Here is a 17,394-nt window from a genome sequence, read left to right as displayed (position 1 = left end):
ACCCCAGGCATCTCACTGAAATAGTTATTGATCATTTATTTCTTTTTTTTCTTTTTAGAAGCTGATGGCTCAGAAATCGATGTTACTAGCCACACATGGACAACCAGTTGTTTAATTTTCTTAACTTACCTATTTTGGAGTTATCTGAATTTCTTTCTACTTGTTTCTATTATTTGAACAGAATTAGTGACAGGAAGAGAAGAATGAAAAATGGCCGAGTTCTTACTACCTGGTACCAACAACTTCCGTAAGTTCACTTCCGAATCCTTGGCTGCCATCAAAAAGAGGATTGCTGCTAAGAAGAGTTGTAGAAGAAATACTATAGACCAGAAACCTGAGGAGAAACCACGTCCTCAACTTGACCTAAAAGCTTTCCAGAAGTTACCAGCTCTTTATGGAAATCCTCCTCCAGAGCTCATTGGGGAGCCGTTGGAGGATCTTGACCCTTACTACAAAGATCGTAAGGTTAGAGCCAGCCACAACGCTTTGATTTTAGCTTGTCTTACCATATTGCTAAGAAGGGTTTATGTGAATGATCTCTCAAACTGTTTTGCTTACATCCCTTTGGAAAAAATATCATCCCTTTCTAGATTATAATAATGCGTGCAGTTGGCACAGCTGAATGACATGCTGTAATCTTCTTTAGAAAAGCTTAATTTTGAATCATAGGAATTAAATAGTATGAACTTGATTAACATTTGAATCAGAATGGAAGCAGAAAAAATAAAGTGGATAAAGGAAGAAAAGGGTGGGCTGAGTCAAATCTACAAGAAATTATGATAATTTTGTAAATTTTCTTAAATGCCATGACTTGAAACTATGCTTCTTTCCATCTCAATGGTTATGCTCCGCTTACATGTACAATAAATGATCACCTATGTATAAAAAACATTTTTAAACATTTGCTGATGAATCCTTAAAGCCTACTTATTCAAACTCTATATTCTAGTTATGAAATATTGAAGAATTCAATTTTCAATAAAGAACAGAGAAAATGGGGGCTAATCCATTGGAAATTATGTTTATTGCTTGAGAAATGGTTAATACTTTGAATTAATTTCTACAGTCTTACAGCTAGAGGATCACTCAACAACAGCAATGTTAAAGGCTGCAGTTCTTCCTTCCACCTCTGTTTATCATGACTCAGTGGGAGGTTCTATTTGAGAGAATAGTCATAAGCAAGGCTAGCTCTGTGCACAACTCTTTGCAAGTCCTAAGGTTTATAAAATCATTTCCTGCTGAGTTTTGTTTTTTTTTACAGCTTCACAGTTAATGGGTATTAAATCTTTCATCACTCCGATGAAAGTATAGCAAATATTACAACATATCAGAAACAGTCAACAAACAAAGTTAAGATCAAGCTCTTGCTCATCACTGATGCAACAGGATATGGCACAAAAATATGCTCTATGTTCAACTTCGTGAAAACTTCATGTTTCTTTATTTTTTTTTTAAGATCTTCATAGTACTAAACAAGCAGAAAACAATCTTCAGATTTACTGCTACAAGTGCCTTGTGGATCCTCAGTCCTTTCCATCCAATTCGAAGAGCAGCAATTAAAATTTTAGTACATTCATATCCTTTTGTTGGCTTCATTTCCTCTTCCTGATTACAAACCCCTATGTCATCCTGTGCTTATGTATTTTGGAGCATTGAATCAATTTAGTCTTTTCCTCACTCCAGATGATTTCTAATTCTGAATTACCTTAGAAATCATTATTGACTTGTTGCCTTTGTGCTACTCACAAATAAATAGCGAGTACTGGGAGTATGGAAGCCTGATATTTCTACAGATATGTGTTCTGAGAATGATCCCTGATGTTGATTTCCTGATGTCCCATTAACAAGTACCTCATACTAAAACCTTTCTCAGTGAGAAGATGAACAAGATCCCTATCTTCTCTCTCATCTTCCATTTACCCAAACTGTAGGAATTCAATTCATGTACCAAAGCTGATTAACCATTAGCCAGTTTAAGAAAAGAAAAAGTATGTAAATTTAGTTGCTTTCAGAAATTGGATTGAAAAAATATATCTTGGGTATATGAAAGTGAAAATTTCCAGGGGTGGTGTTGCAGGGAATGCCCTTGAAACATAAAAGTAATAGAGACCCCACTTCATACATCAGATTTAAGGGGCAAGGAATCACTAGTGTATTGCTGCAGCTTGGCATTGGGGAATGAGACCAGAGCTGTTGCTTGGGGCTTAATCAGGCACAGTGCAGTCTGCTGTATCCCTGTGTGGATTTTAGGTTTCCATCCATCTCTTGACTCTGTGGTGCTGAGTTAGCTGCAATGGGTCCAAAGTTGACATTGTATCATTGACAGACATCCCTGGAAGGGTGATGCCTCTCATTTGAGACCTTCCCTGGGCAGCAAGTTGGCTGATATTATCATTTCAAGACTCGTGGTCCAGCTCCAGGCTTTATGACAGTTTGACAATGCTTGAAGCTAAAGCCAGCAGATTTTTCATGGGGATGGAGAGCCCTAAACTCAGAACCAGATACTATGCCTATAACTGATAGAATATTTAGTTATGTTTCTGAATCAATGTCATATTCTTTGCCTTCACTCCCATGACTTACATTATTCACTTTGTTTATCATGTGCACTATTTTAACTAATTGTGTATTCATGGCTCTGACCGAGTCCTCTAAAGCTTCTCCATCTCCTTCATGGAACAAGTATGTTGAGTAAGTATCTATCTGCGGGTATGTATGCCTTTTAATTCCGTACTTATATTGAAATATTGAGATTTATCTTGCCACCTTCAATCAAGATAGTTGGTGGGGGATTTAGAAGGAAAGTTGCTTAAGCAACATCTTAAGCAAGATTTTCTTTGTTTTCTGTTTGTTTTTCTTTGTTTTCTGTTTTTCTTTGAGGGAGTACTTTTGTCTCTAAACTCAATATCTATGATAATTGTGGTGTTGTAGGAGAGAGTAAGTGTAGACAAAGTTCCAGTGTTGAACTAGCTTCATGTCTGCCCTACTGCTCCAGTTTGTTATCCCATTTCCAGAAGTTACTCACTAATTATTTGCTTTTTATCCAGACACATTTCCCATTGTTGATGTTGATGAAGCACATCAAGAGCTGCTTTCTCTTAAAAATCTTGTTAATAATATTGAAATGCTGAGTTTTGCTCTAATAAAACATTCTGTCAAAAGCTCCTGATCTGCAGGACACTGTTAGAAAGTAAAGCTCTTATCTTCAGAACTGCCAACACTTGCAATGTTAAGTCACAATAAATCCTGTGCCTTTGTAGTAACACTTAAGCTGGATAATTACAGGTTTTTACCTTTTTTAAATTATATTTCAGCTCTCATTTTTTTCTGTTTGGCATAAAAATGTTAGAATGTAATAATTCTAACACCTAATGCAAAGGACAAGGTTCCAAAATATTTAGTTTTAAAAACAAGTCTGAAATTGTTCCTATTTCTTGTTGTATGACACTGAAACAGTTGGGAATGCCAAATCCTCTGCAAGCATGGTATTGATATACATATCTCCAGAAGATGCTGTGGTATCTCACTACCTATGAGAGCATTAAAGATTAGAGTTGCAGTAGCAGTTGGCATCAAAACTACCGTTCAAATGCATTTCAATAATAATTTCAGAACCCTTCTTTCTAAATGAAAAGGGAAGCACTACATCCAAATAATTTCTTTAGTGCATTTGCTGACTATCAAATGAATGCCTTTTGAATTCTGTAGGGAGATTGCTGCCTTGCTGAAATGAGAAGTGCACTTAGTAAGTACAGAAGAGCTTTTACTGATAATTTTCCATTAATAAGAATAATTGCCATCTTAAATTGAAAATCCTGTACTCTTATATTTATCTAAGTGTTTCGAGCATTCTGCACAGAAATGGGTGCTGTGTGCCCAAAGTAAATAACACACAACATATCATACATCTGCTTGGCCACTAGAAACCAGAGGAAGACAGCAAGTTTTGATCTTTATTTTACCAAGTAGCTAAGAGTTTTGTTAGCAAGAGCTTTTATTTTAGCAAGTAGCTAAGAGTAAATTATGGGGATTCACACGAAAGAGTTTGAAAAAAAATTGTGGAATGTCAAAAAAACATGTTACAGGCAAGCACAGTAATAGCCATGTACAGATTGCCGTCAACTACTGCCTCAAAGTCCATGGGAATCAGATGCTGATAGAATACATTCAAACCAACAGCCACCTTTCCCTCACTTCTCTGCTGCATTGGCTTGGGTTTTGGCTTAGACAATAAATAGTCTGACTGTCTCTTCTGTTAATTGCTAGTATTGCTGTTTTCCTTTGGCTCTTTTCTCCTTTCCTTAGATTTACTTTCACTGGCATTTACACTTTTGAATCATTGATAAAAATATTGGCAAGAGGATTCTGCCTAAATGAATTCACTTTCCTTCGAGATCCCTGGAACTGGTTGGATTTCAGTGTTATCGTCATGGCGTAAGTAGGAATATGTAAAATATGGATTACCTGTTTGAAGCGTTCTGTTTGAAAAGTCTTACTGGTACAGTGCAAAAGACTATCTGAAGTACAAAAACCTCTGGGTCCTAATTGCATCTGAAACTATCAAGGATATTGACTCTTCTTGTTTTATTAGTCACTGTATAACAATGTGTTAGTCTTTCAAGATGGGAGTAGAACTATTTAGAGTAAGATATACTCTGTGGTGAGTGTAGAGGAATGGATACATTTCAATCAGTGAAATATAATAGCTAGGCTGTCAAATACAAACATACTAATCCTGTGACTGGTAGTGTAAGCTAGATAATAAAGTAGTATGCATAGACACCACGATGGTGGATTAAATTTGTTCTTTTTGCCTCCATACATCATAGTTTGAGCTTCAGTTTGTGGTAATTAGAAAGCTTTTATACTGGTTAGGTGTACCTACAGATGGGAGATCAAACCAGTTCAGCCAGTGTTTCCACCTGAAATGAATTATTTTAAGTGCATATTTCAAATGCATAATAGTTAAGATGCTGACACAAAAGCAGTTGTGCACAAGCCAAGAGCTACCTCATGAGGAAACTCTAATAATCAAGAAATGGATTTCTATTTTATGTCCTCAGACAAATCCTAGATACATAGTTTATTAATACTTAAAATATGCTCAGAAGGATTGACAGTTCAGAATGACCACTGTAAAATAATTGCCTGGTTTACTCAGCTTCAACCACTTGACATATAATGTCCTGACTTTACAGATATGTGGGAGCATTTAGTAACTTGGGGAGTGTGTCAGTTCTTCGGACTTTCAGGGTTCTGAGAGCTTTAAAAACCATTTCAGTAGTTCCAGGTAAGAAACCCTATTTGCTGAATATTTGCTGTTACTTACAACTGATTCTTTGCTCCAGCCAAAATGTTGGGTTTGCCTTTCCTTTTTGTTTTTAATTTTTTTTTAATTATTTTTTTCCTTTGAGCAGACTTTACTGTTAACCGTATTACACCATCCCTGGAAAAAACAGTTTCCTTCGCACTTCTCCCTTAGTTAGAAAGTCAGTAGATTCTTTCTCATGATGAAATACAAATTAAGAACCAGGGGGTTGTCTCTGTCTTTTCTTTCAGATCTTTTTGATCATATTCATTCTTCTGTCCAGTATTTCCAGTTTCTTCACAGATTCCCAGTGTTAGAAATTTCCTTTTTTAGATTTCTTTTGAATTACATATATTACTCATTCTGCATAAGAAAAACTGACCTGTTTTGGGTTGTTCAACCGTACCTAAATATTTTATAGGGATTAAAGGAACATGTGGAAATTTTATGGTCAATCAAATGAGGGGGAAAATGTGTTTTTCATATTAATCTCTGTCATCTAAACTACACTTGCATTGCAAATATATTTGCCATATATTCTTCAGTAATTTTGTTACTTTGGTTGTTATGTGCTGTTTTATCTCTAATCAAGCATTATGTAAGAATCTCAGTTTTTCAAGCCAGTTTTTCTTCATTTATTGTCTTCCTAGGGCTCAAGATCATTGTGGGGGCACTTATTCAGTCCGTTAAGAAACTTGCCAATGTGATGATCCTGACTGTTTTCTGCCTGAGTGTCTTTGCTCTCATTGGCCTCCAGCTTTTTAAGGGCAATCTAAGACAAAAGTGTATCAGGAACTCTACAGAGTTCAGTAAAATACCTTATGTCCTTAACAAAACATGGGAATCCTATGAAATGTTTGCTAATGATACAGGTAACTTTTCTTCCTTAATTCTTTTTTAGATTATGATATAGACACTTATGAATGCATGTGTAACCACTGTTGAAAATTATATTGATGTTTTGGTAGCTGATATTTTGGTGAGTAACCACCTGATAATGGCCTTCAGATTGCCAGAGCAGCTTGCAGGCATTCAGGAGTGCATCCCTTCCCTTCATTGTAAGAAATAACACTCCCAAATTTTCCAGTAACGTCCAGCTCTGTTTCCCAGAATGATATGGCAATAACTGAAAAATGCATTAGCTCATTCTCTGCTGTAATTCCCCAAAGTTCACCTTCTGCTACATGCTGAAGAGCCTGTACATCTTCATTTTGCTGCCCAGAGAATTAGTTCTCAGTTTGAAACAGAGGAATTTTTTTAAAAGTCAAAGTTGCATTCTTCTTTACATCCTATGTATCTTCTTTTTATGTCTTATATATCTACAATATACATCTTTCATGTATACAACTGAGGCTGGTGGTGGAAGCATAGAGCAGAGAACTGAAAATACACCAAACCATACAGGACCAGCAACTATAAGATGCAATTCAGTAAGAAAAATCCTTGTGCTAAAGGAAAAGCCTCAATATACATGAAAAAATACAAATTAAACAATGTCTATGTCAAAAATGTGAAGAAAGCTTCATCACTGAAGAAAACCTCCACCAGCAAGTTCAGACACAGCCGTAGTTAAGGAAGGAGAGAAGCATTTTCGCAGTGGAAATGCTGAAATACATAAAAAAGCCATACAGGATTGCTGTTTGTACTCACTGTGTGTGAAAGATTTGTTCAGACAGGATTTCTTTAATAACTTCATAGTCCAGAGAGAGAAAGACTTTGTATGAAAGATTTTTGAGGAAAAACCTTTTCCAAGAAACTCTTGCACCTACCAAAAAGTGCACCTAAGAACAAAGTCATTTACATATACAGAATGTTGTAAAAATCGTCATTGAAAGCAAACGTCAAAAGAAATCAGGTGGTGGCTGGACTACCACAAAGGAGACCACGTGTGTGACAAAATTTGGCTAAAATTGCTGAGTTTCTTTAGCATTTAGTTGAAGAAACAGGAAACAAAATACATCGTGTATTCAGGGTGATTTGCAATGATGATAAAAAGAATAGGAGAGCCCAGACAGATTGAATGAAAACTAGGTGACTTTCCCATAGGATTTAGGATTTATAGCCCTACAAGTCCAGTTTTGAATTTTTTAATTTTTTTTTTTTTTTTTACTTTTTTTTTTTAAATGGGATGCTTTGATCCTGATTTTGTGGGAAGTTCCCATCTCCTACCTGGAGAACTGCATGTTCTTATGATTCTCTGAAGCTCAATCACTGAATCTTCTTAAGAAAACCTTTTTGTCAGATGGCAGGAACAAAACTGAACAAAATTCAGAAGGAAAGTAGCTCAGATAATGACTCGTTCCTTTATGGTGTATTTACATGGTATGGTACAGTTGATGCTGAAGACATGTTGGCTCTGAATCATGCCAACTTACCTGATGAGCCCAGCTGAGGTTTGTGAAACACCAGGAAGACATGAAACCTCCCTTGAATCTGGGATAATAACCCCACGTCTTAATGGGGTTAAATAGCTAATAGCACTAAAGCTATTACTTTCAGTCTGGTACTTGGGCAGCAGGGTACCTAATGCTAAGAGAAGTAGGGGAAGAGGTCAAAAAGTCTACTAGAGCATCCTAATGAAGAAATCTCTTTTTCTCAGCTAAGCGGGGTTAGGACCTGCAGTTTGGCTCAGCTGAGCAGTGCCACGACATGGTGTGAATCCGTGTTCTTCCCTCTCAAAACAGAGCTTTGATTTTTTTATTGCTCATTAGAAGTGGTCTGTGCTATTCCGTATTATGCTTGTACACTGCCCTGGAAGAGGGCTAATTGCTACGAACCCAAAAGAGTTTGTGCTGTTACCAGCCCAGGGACTGTGCTTGTGCCCGTGCCCTCTAATTCTTCGTTTCCTTTATGCAGATGGTGCCAAAGTGATATTTTTTTAAATTCTGTTTTAAGGCTGCCTGCACTCCGAAATCTGTGCATGCACAGGTTTATAAACGAGGACATCTTGCAATCTGGTGCAGTTACTGTGAGTGTGGGAAACCTGTTCATGTGTGCGCGCAATACACTTAGAGGTCACTGATTGCTTGTCACTACTCACATTAAAGGATAGAAGATTCAGGCTAAAAATTGATTTCTTTTTAACTTTTCCCCCCTTTTTTATAGCATACTTTGCTAAGAAAGAGGGCACCTCAGATATTTTGCTATGTGGCCCTGGTGCTGGGTAAGTACACTTAATATTTCTTCTTTGGAAGTTTTGTCTGCCTTAGTGCTTCCATATTTGCTCAGTCATATGAGGCATAAGCAGAAATTCCGAGGTTTTCTTAAATGCAGCGACATGAACACAGACAAGACAATATAATAAACAGCCAGATAACTTGTAAGGAGTGAAGTATGAGCCTGCAGTTCGCTTATTCTAAATTATTTATTTATTCTAAATTTTTATTCATTCTACATTATTACTTCTTCTAAATTCCTTTGAGCCTTTTCGAGAGCATTGTCTTTCTCTTCCCCATGGATGTACAAGAGAACCGAAAACATGAAAGATCTCACATATAGCACAGGACAGACATGCTCCTCTCTGTGAAGGGTCATGACTGTTAAACTGGAAAAATAAAACATGGACTTTAGAGGGCAGGTTTGGGCAAGGAGGGAATGTGTCTACTTTGCAGTGAAAGGCAGGGTATGAGGAAGCTGTCCTGGGCTGGTGGTTTACTCCAGCCTCTCTTCCTCTGCTGCTGGGTTATAGGTGTTGTTTTTTTCATCCCACTTTCCAGACAATACTACCCAGAGTAGACAATGGGTTTGCAATCTAATGAAATGCAGAGCTGAATAATCATCAGAGCTCTCACATAATCTGAAGTTCTCCTTGGAATCTGCATGCTTAAAAGAGCTCCACTTTTTATTTTTACTTCTAGGGTCTGTCCTCCAGACTATATATGCTTGAAAATTGGGCCAAATCCTGATTACGGTTTCACTAGTTTTGATTCCTTTGGCTGGGCTTTTCTTTCTTTGTTCCGCCTGATGACCCAGGACTACTGGGAGCGTCTGTACCAGCAGGTACCAGCTTTGTGCGTAATTCAGAACTGGTCTTCCAGGAAGAGCAAGAGCCAAAGCAAAAAATGTGTGGAAAGGGTGTGAAACCTCAGAGAAAAGCAATAGCTGCAAGTCATCAAGCCCACATCCTCCTTTTTCCCTTTCCACAAGCTGTGTCTCCTAGAAAAGGGATGCTGAAGTGCTTCCCAGCAATAGACCTATCACCCTGCTTGTTTAGGGACTTAAAAAGTCCTAAAAGTGTCCTGTATTGTCCTTCAAAAATATAGCAGTGCCTCCCTAGTAGTTCTCATGGGGTGTATGATCAGTTATTCGTAGGCAATGGTGCAGGAAGAGGGAGAAGAAGGACCAAGGAAGTCATATTTCCATTCAAGCTTCCTAAACCATTATGTCTAGGAAGCTGAGTGATTCAAAAGAATTTCAGGGACACATTGAAAGACTATTCGTTATTTTTTATGGCAATTTTTATCTCTGGGATGTGTTGCTTACAGACCCTCAGAGCTGCTGGGAAGGTGTATATACTCTTCTTCATGCTGGTCATCTTTCTGGGCTCATTTTATCTAGTCAACTTGATTCTGGCTGTAGTAACAATGGCATATGAAGAGCAGAATAAGGCCACCATTGCTGAAACGGAGGCAAAGGAAAGGAAATTTCGTGAAGCCATGGAATTATTGCAGAAGGAGCAGGAGGTATGTAAATTATTCCCTTGCAAGCATTTGTCTCAGCGTCCTGGCATCAGTCACATAAGGGAAAGCATAACTCCTTGTGTATAAAGTAGTCACTCATGGGAGCAGGAGCAAGTGATAACTTACTGAAAGTAGTGATTCCTAGAGTTACAGGAGCAATTCCATGTTCAGCTGTGTATTTTTCCTGTGAAACAATAACTTTTATTGTGGATAATGAGCATTAAAGGCTGCTGTAACTGTAAAAAAATAGTATTTTAAGACCTGTATAAAGTATAAAATCATACCATAAAATTAACTAGCAGCTTCCAAAAGAAAATGTACTTGTTTTTACTTTTTATTCAATTTTATCATTGTGGGCTGCTGAGCAGAGAAATATACAGTAATTCTGTTAACCGCATTAGCATCTGAGCCAAAACCTATCATAGTTGAATGAAAGTGTCTTGGTAACTTAAATAGCTTAGAAACTTCTAGAACAAAAAACTTCTCTTTTCGACAACATTGTCCTAAATTCAGTATAGAAATGAAAGTCAGCCACAGTGTGAATACAGTCCCAAGGATCCCCAATGAAAAGACAGAATTTTAATACTCTTTGAGCATTAATTTGGGGAAAAGGATATATTCTACAACATCATTTTCAAATGGAGTAATTTTGTTGTAAGCAAATCTGCCATGTGGAAGAATAAGAGCTATAATGTGATTACTTTGTCCCTGGCAGGTTCAATACACATGCTCATGTAACATACTGCAAATAGCATATTGTTCAGTGCTCCATATGCTGGGGAAATTCTCTCCTCTTTCTTTTCATGTAGATTTAAAAAATGGAAGATTTTTAACTAGTTTTATGAAACACAAATTTTTAAAAGGAAATAATAAAGAGCACAGAAGTGTTTTTTCTTTCTGCTTATATTTAAAGTACCCAGCAAAAACATCACCCATGTTTCTGTTTTAATTTCAGTCATTGGCTATTAAAGGAATTGATGTCCTGTCAATTAGCTCCTTTGAAGCTTCTTCTCTGTCTCCCAAAGAAATCAAAGAAAGAAGCAATAGGAAAAAGAGAAATCAGTCCTTGGGGATAGAAGAAAGTGAAGAACAATTCCCCAAGTCACAGTCAACGGACAGTCAACGCAAGTTGGTAATCTATTGTCTGAATCTGAGATCTTCACAGCTTTTCCAATTTCATTACTAAAATAAATTGAAAGCACAAACCAAATCTCATTGCAAAAACTTACAAAAATCACTCTTAAATCTTTAAAATAAATAAGGAAGAATTCAATGTAAAAATTAATTTGAAAAAGAAGGAAATACTATAAATGAAGGACAGAAAGGAAGTTATAATAACAGTTAAAATACATTTTCTGTAACACTGAGAAACAGAAAATGGTGAATGATTATCAGAATTTAACTTCTGTGCCATCCTCTCTTTAAAATTTCTCACTTAAAACATAAATATAAAGCTTATCACAAAAATAGCTGCTACTGCTGATAGAATTTTATTATCTGATGTTTAAAATCTAAGCATAAACCTCCATGAAAAACCTGAATCAAATAAGAATTTTGGACTTGCAGTGGTTGATAGGAACTGCTATGAAACTCTAAACATTTATTTCTTCCCTGAATTTTCTCTGTGATATTATGGTGTTCTCTCTGTATTGCTTTTCCTTGTCTTTTAGTCTTTCCTTGGACTGGTGTACGGACCCAATGCAAATCAGGCGAAACGCAGGCTTAGCCATGGGAGCGTGTTCAATTTCCAAATACCTGCTTTAGAAGTTGATTCCAGAACGGATTTCAGTGATGAGGAAAACTGCAGTGCTGGGGAACACAAAATCCAGTGTCGGTCACTGTCGGTCACGCAGATGGGAAGACGATCCAGTGTGCAAAGTCAAATAAGCCAAAGCTCTCACCCTGCTACGCCAAACTGTGTGCACAGCAGCAAGTGGGCTAACATGGATGACTGCAATGGTGTGATTTCCATGATGGGAGGAGGAGGCAGCAAGGTGCACAGCCTAGATCCAGTGTCTTCCGAAGGAGTAATGCTTCCACCGGTAATGGAAGACCCAGGAAAGGGGAATCCGGTAAGGAAAATATATTTTTTTCAATAAATACTTTATAATATGGTTTCTCTGTAAGTGGCAGTTTTTTCTTAAGAGTGTAATAGCAGTTTGTGATGTGAAATGAAGTATACTGATGTGGGAAGCTCTTGAAAACCAGACTTCAGCATTTCTGTTATAAACCTTACTTTTCTGCTATTCACAATTTATTTTAACATAGTTTTGAAGGTTCCTAGTACTGGCCTTACAAATCACCAATGAGTTTTTTTATCCCATACCCTGCCCAGGGGGTGCGTTTTGAGCAGCACCTGTAATTTCTTTCCCCTTCATAGAACCTTTAGCATTATGCAGAAACTTTGTAAGTTCCCCAAGTGGGTAGAGATGCTCTTCTACCAGTTTATCTCTCATCTGTCTCCTTGTCCATTAAACTCTGGAATATTTCCAAGGCCTATTGCCCCTCATGGACTTATTTCCAATGTTTATGTTTGCCCTGTTGCTATTACTTACTTGCAGGATCTATTTACTCTAGTGCTACTTATGAAAAGTAAGACCTTCATTCTTAACAACTATTACATCTTGCAAAAAGGTGAATTTATTTGGCTGTGTGTCATTGTTCCTGTTAACTTCCATAGTTCCCCATCATCACATCCTACTTAATTTTATTCCAGTAGTATCTCCCTAATCATGTTTATTTCTTTAAGCAGCCAGCTGTAAATGATGAGAGCAGCATGATGCATTTGCCTCCTCATCTGTCAGTGGAGTACTTTAATGAGGCACTTCAGAGACAAAGGGCAGCAAGTGCAGTTAGCATAATTACCAGTGTCTTGGAGGGTAAGTGGTTCCTCATTATGCTTATTTCAATCCTAAGGTAATGCTAGCATGAAAGACCAAAATGTCAATACATTTCTTAAAGGTTAACAGAGATTTGTAGGTGTGTAGTTAGGAGTTTCATGGTTAATATGCCTCTCTTGTAAAAAAGAAAAAAAGCGCATTATCACACAGTTGTGTACTGGAACACATTCTTTGACTATTGTAAGATCTTGTTTTGTACGACAAACAGTAAAGGAGATTGGAGGGAGAGTGGGTAGAAAGAGTTTCTCTAGCACCTGAGGTGCAGGATTGAGATACTATTTCCTCCCCCTGACCCTGTGACTTGTGATATGCCACTGGCAGAGCCATAGGCATGCAGAATCCAATAATAAGATTATGCAAGCAAAATCAGTTGTGGCAGTTCCTGGATTTTCAATACTTAACCCCACTATTTTGTTCCTTTAACTTTACACATGATTTATTTTAGGTTGTTTTATCACTTTGATAGTTTTGTTGCAGATCTTACTGAAAAATTTCAGCCCAAGTTGTTCAGGATGAGAAAGTCAGTCTTGTTTTGTTTTGTCCCTGTTGAGGAGCTCTATCACCAGTTCTTAGACCACAAGTATGGGATTTAGCAGGGGTGGGGTGAATGTTGGATCTGTTGTAGCAGGGATATCCCTTTTATAAAATCTTTAGGTTTTTTTTCTTGAGACAATCACAGTTGCAATACATCCAGTGGAGACTTGCTTTGTGGTGTAATTCACCAAAGATCAGGTTTTTGTTGCATACTTTCGGTTGTGAAATGGGATGGAACAGAACTTGTATCTCTGTGGCTGTGGATTAACCTGACAACAGGTATCTGAAAGGGTAGAGGAAAGGGTCTTTGACAGGACCTGAACACTAGTCCTGACGGATACACACTGTATACATAAAGAGGAAACCATTTGATCTAGAAAAACAGAGGACAAGGGCTAGTCCAGGAGTGAGACTGAGTCAAGATGGTCACACTGGAATAAGCACTGTAGAGTGGGATCAGAGACTTGAGCCTGGAGGGGGAAAAGTGAAAACTCAACAGTGGGAAGAAGCAAGGACAGGTCCAACTAAGAAAAAGATAAGGCTCAGATCCAGCTCATCTGATGTCTAAAAAATGTTCAGATCCCTGAACACCAGGTTACTACTAATACCTACTGTGCTTGTATTTAGCTTGAAGTTCCAATTTGTCAATGAATTTGCAAGGGACTTCAGCAGGGTCAAAAGTGTTTTGAAGGACTCCTTAATATTGGTGTTGTAAGAAAAAAGGCTATGAGGTTTATATTTGACCCAAATTTATAAAGCCAGGACAGCTTCTGTCCCATATTTTAATTACAGAAAGTGGGTGAGTGTGGCTACTTGTATCAACTGAGAAACTGTAGACATGACCTTTCCAGTAGAAGTAACCTAAGGTCAAATTTTAGGCACTGTAGTTTGTATTTGCCTCAGCTATAATCAGAATTCCTGTGACTGCTGTTGACTCTTTGGACTCCGTTAAGAGTTAGAGGAGACAAAAAGATGTTGGCTGTGATACAGCCACTGTCCTAGACATCTATGAAAGAATAAGATGAAAAGTGCCTTTGCATGCTATATTGACCTACAGACTGTGGTTTGGCCACTGCATCATATACGTGAATTTAGTCAGATTGTTGTAATACAGGTTTAAGCCAAATAAAACCTGGTCAAAAGTCTTATGAAGTATATTTACATTAATGCATTTTGAATCAAATTTTCTCTGAATTTTATCTTCATGTTTATTAGCTGATGTAAGGACTACATGAATGGTAGGAAGTGGAGGGAAGCTTGGTGGCTCTGTGTGAGATGTGAGGTTTCCTTTTTCTTCTGGTCGTTTGAATACTTGAAGTAGTAATATTCACCAGCTTGTTCAGTGATAACTAATTATAGTGGGGCTTTCTTTTGCATTTAGAACTTGAAGAATCTCGACGGAGATGCCCACCCTGCCTGAATAATTTTGCTTTAAAGTATCTAATTTGGGACTGTTGCCCACTTTGGGTGAGAATCAAGACAAAAGTGGCTGCTTTCATAAAGGATCCCTTTATTGATCTCACCATCACTGTTTGCATTGTAATGAACACTTTGTTCATGGCACTGGAGCACAATAATATGTCAGATAATTTTAAATCGATGCTAAATGTAGGCAACTTGGTAAGCAAACTCTCAGCTATGTGACCTTTTACACCAGGGGTTGATTGATGGGTGTTTTCACTTGAGACACAGAGAGTAACTGTAAAAATGAAAGATTAGCAAACTCTGCATTTATAAACTCTGAATATCTAATATATACAGTACCCAGATTTTATCGATATACTTCTAACACACTCCTGAGAAGGAAGAAATCAATCCTCCCATTTTAATTAAAAGTGTATTAGAAGTTCATAAAAATGCATCTTGTTGACCTGTCCATGAATGTTACTTGAAGGAACATGATCTAAGGGTATGATAAATTCATGGCTACTTTTTAGGCTGATGTTACTGTTCCTTTGTCATAGGTTTTTACAGGAATCTTCACTGCAGAAATGATTTTAAAAATCATTGCTTTAGATCCCTATTACTACTTTCAGCAACCCTGGAATATTTTTGACAGTATAATTGTCACATTGAGTTTAATTGAACTGAGTTTACCCAAACAAAGAAGCAAGAAAGAAAGGCGAAAAGGAGGAACCCTGTCAGTTTTAAGATCCTTCAGACTGGTAAGCTTCACAATCGGTTGTATAAAACTTTACGTTGTGAATATAGCAGAGAATACTCCTGTTGTCTGCTGTTAGGGTGCAGGAAATATATGATTATTTTTAATATTGTTTCTTCCTTTTGGCTGTAGGAATAAGAAGCACACTCTTAAACTACTTGTGATATTAAAGCCAGAGCTTAAATGACATATTTCTGTCGAACATGCTAAAAAATATTCAGAGGAAAAAATATTCCAGAGCAGTCATGTTATAAATCTTGTATCAAAAGTATAAAAACCAGCACAGGAAACTTAGGAAAAAAGTGTCAGAGTACAAATACAGAAAAACACCTATACTTAAAAATAGATGTGAAATGATAAGGAATTCATATAATATACCATGAACTAATTTATATTGCTGTACCAAAATGCAGGGTCCTTTCATAATAATACAATAGTTGGTCTCCCAGCTTTGGTCCTTTGTGATACACGTAAGTTAGGCACCATAATCTACATTAGGTGCATTTTATGGATACCTACCTGTGCGGGGCAAAGGCTAATCAGGGACTCTAGTTAAACTGGTCCTTTATGAGGTGGTTAGTTTATGTTTGCAATGTTACTCAATTAAAGAAAACCAACAAAACAAACCTATGAATACTTTTTAAAAAGTTCTAGTGCCACAGTGCTGCAAATATTGCATGCTGGAATAGTTCACAATATCTAGAGTGTTTTTTTGCGGGATTTGAATGGTGCAAAGATGGGTTACCTCTACTGATGTCTAACACTATGTTTTATGTTGCTACGCAGCTGAGGGTCTTCAAACTGGCAAAGTCCTGGCCAACCTTAAACACTCTAATTAAAATAATTGGTAACTCCCTGGGAGCACTGAGTAATCTGACCCTCGTCCTGGCAATCATCGTTTTCATTTTTGCTATAGTAGGGGTGCAACTTTTTGGGAGAAGCTATCTGGAGAACAGCCATAAAATAAACAAATATGGCAAGCCACGCTGGCACATGATGGACTTTTTCCACTCGTTCCTCGTCGTTTTCCGAATTCTTTGTGGAGAATGGATTGAGACCATGTGGGACTGCATGGTGGTTGCTGAACCACCACTGTGCCTTCTTGTCTTTCTGCTGGTCATGGTGATAGGAAATTTAGTGGTGAGTTTTCCGGTATTTTCTTCTCTTCATTCTGTCTATAGCTGAATCTACTAAACTGCTATTCCCCTCTCTGCCTAACAAGAGCCAGTTTCCCTAAACACAAGTGGAAAAATTACTTCTATATGTTATGGTCTGCAAAAGCCCCTTGCCTGTTGCCTTTGAACCGCTAACCATATTTTCCCATTTTGTGTGCTTTGCACACAGCATCACTTGACCTTTTCCTGTGGCAATGTGATGAGGAATATCTTTGCAGTAAATGTAATACAGGCAACTATCTTTCTTCACATCTTGGGATTTGGATGTAAATAATCAGTAAGGCTTATGGCTTATGTGCTTGAATTAATGGAGCTAAATGCTAAAGTCCTTCTGTAAATCAAAAAATCAATTTTTAATTTTTTCCTTTATTTTAAGAGCTCATGCAAGTACTGAATTCTTTATCAGCAAATGGCAGAATCTATACTCCTAACACTGAAATCAAGATTATATTTAATTATCTCTAAGTATATTTATATCCAAAACCTAGATCCTGCTATGGCATACACTACACACTCCTACACACCCGCGCTGGGGCATAAGAAGCAGACTGCCTTCCTGGTCCTGGTCTGTCATTTCATAGTGCCCCAATCACAAAAAATCTTTGTTTCGCATGTCATTCTTAGTATCATTCATTTA

At 37.4% G+C, this 17,394-nt stretch overlaps 1 protein-coding gene across 1 annotated transcript in view; it reads left to right on the top strand.

The window, feature by feature from the left end:
- Window positions 1–210: 210 nt before the first annotated feature.
- LOC136008083 (sodium channel protein type 5 subunit alpha-like) overlaps window positions 211–17,394 on the top strand; it is a 36,441-nt gene continuing 19,257 nt past the window's right edge. Inside the window, exons 1-15 of the mRNA XM_065666865.1 lie at window positions 211–465; window positions 1,457–1,581; window positions 2,587–2,691; window positions 4,306–4,434; window positions 5,199–5,290; window positions 5,959–6,180; window positions 8,414–8,471; window positions 9,166–9,307; window positions 9,793–9,990; window positions 10,943–11,119; window positions 11,658–12,059; window positions 12,740–12,866; window positions 14,803–15,041; window positions 15,386–15,586; window positions 16,369–16,722. Of these exons, the coding sequence (XP_065522937.1) occupies window positions 211–465; window positions 1,457–1,581; window positions 2,587–2,691; window positions 4,306–4,434; window positions 5,199–5,290; window positions 5,959–6,180; window positions 8,414–8,471; window positions 9,166–9,307; window positions 9,793–9,990; window positions 10,943–11,119; window positions 11,658–12,059; window positions 12,740–12,866; window positions 14,803–15,041; window positions 15,386–15,586; window positions 16,369–16,722 (2,826 nt within the window). The remainder of the gene's footprint in view (window positions 466–1,456; window positions 1,582–2,586; window positions 2,692–4,305; window positions 4,435–5,198; window positions 5,291–5,958; window positions 6,181–8,413; window positions 8,472–9,165; window positions 9,308–9,792; window positions 9,991–10,942; window positions 11,120–11,657; window positions 12,060–12,739; window positions 12,867–14,802; window positions 15,042–15,385; window positions 15,587–16,368; window positions 16,723–17,394) is intronic.

This window comes from Lathamus discolor, chromosome 2 (genome assembly GCF_037157495.1).
Source record: "Lathamus discolor isolate bLatDis1 chromosome 2, bLatDis1.hap1, whole genome shotgun sequence".
Lineage (NCBI taxonomy): Eukaryota > Metazoa > Chordata > Aves > Psittaciformes > Psittacidae > Lathamus > Lathamus discolor.
Note: the sequence above shows the minus strand (reverse complement) of the source record. Positions and strands in the feature narration are given on the sequence as shown.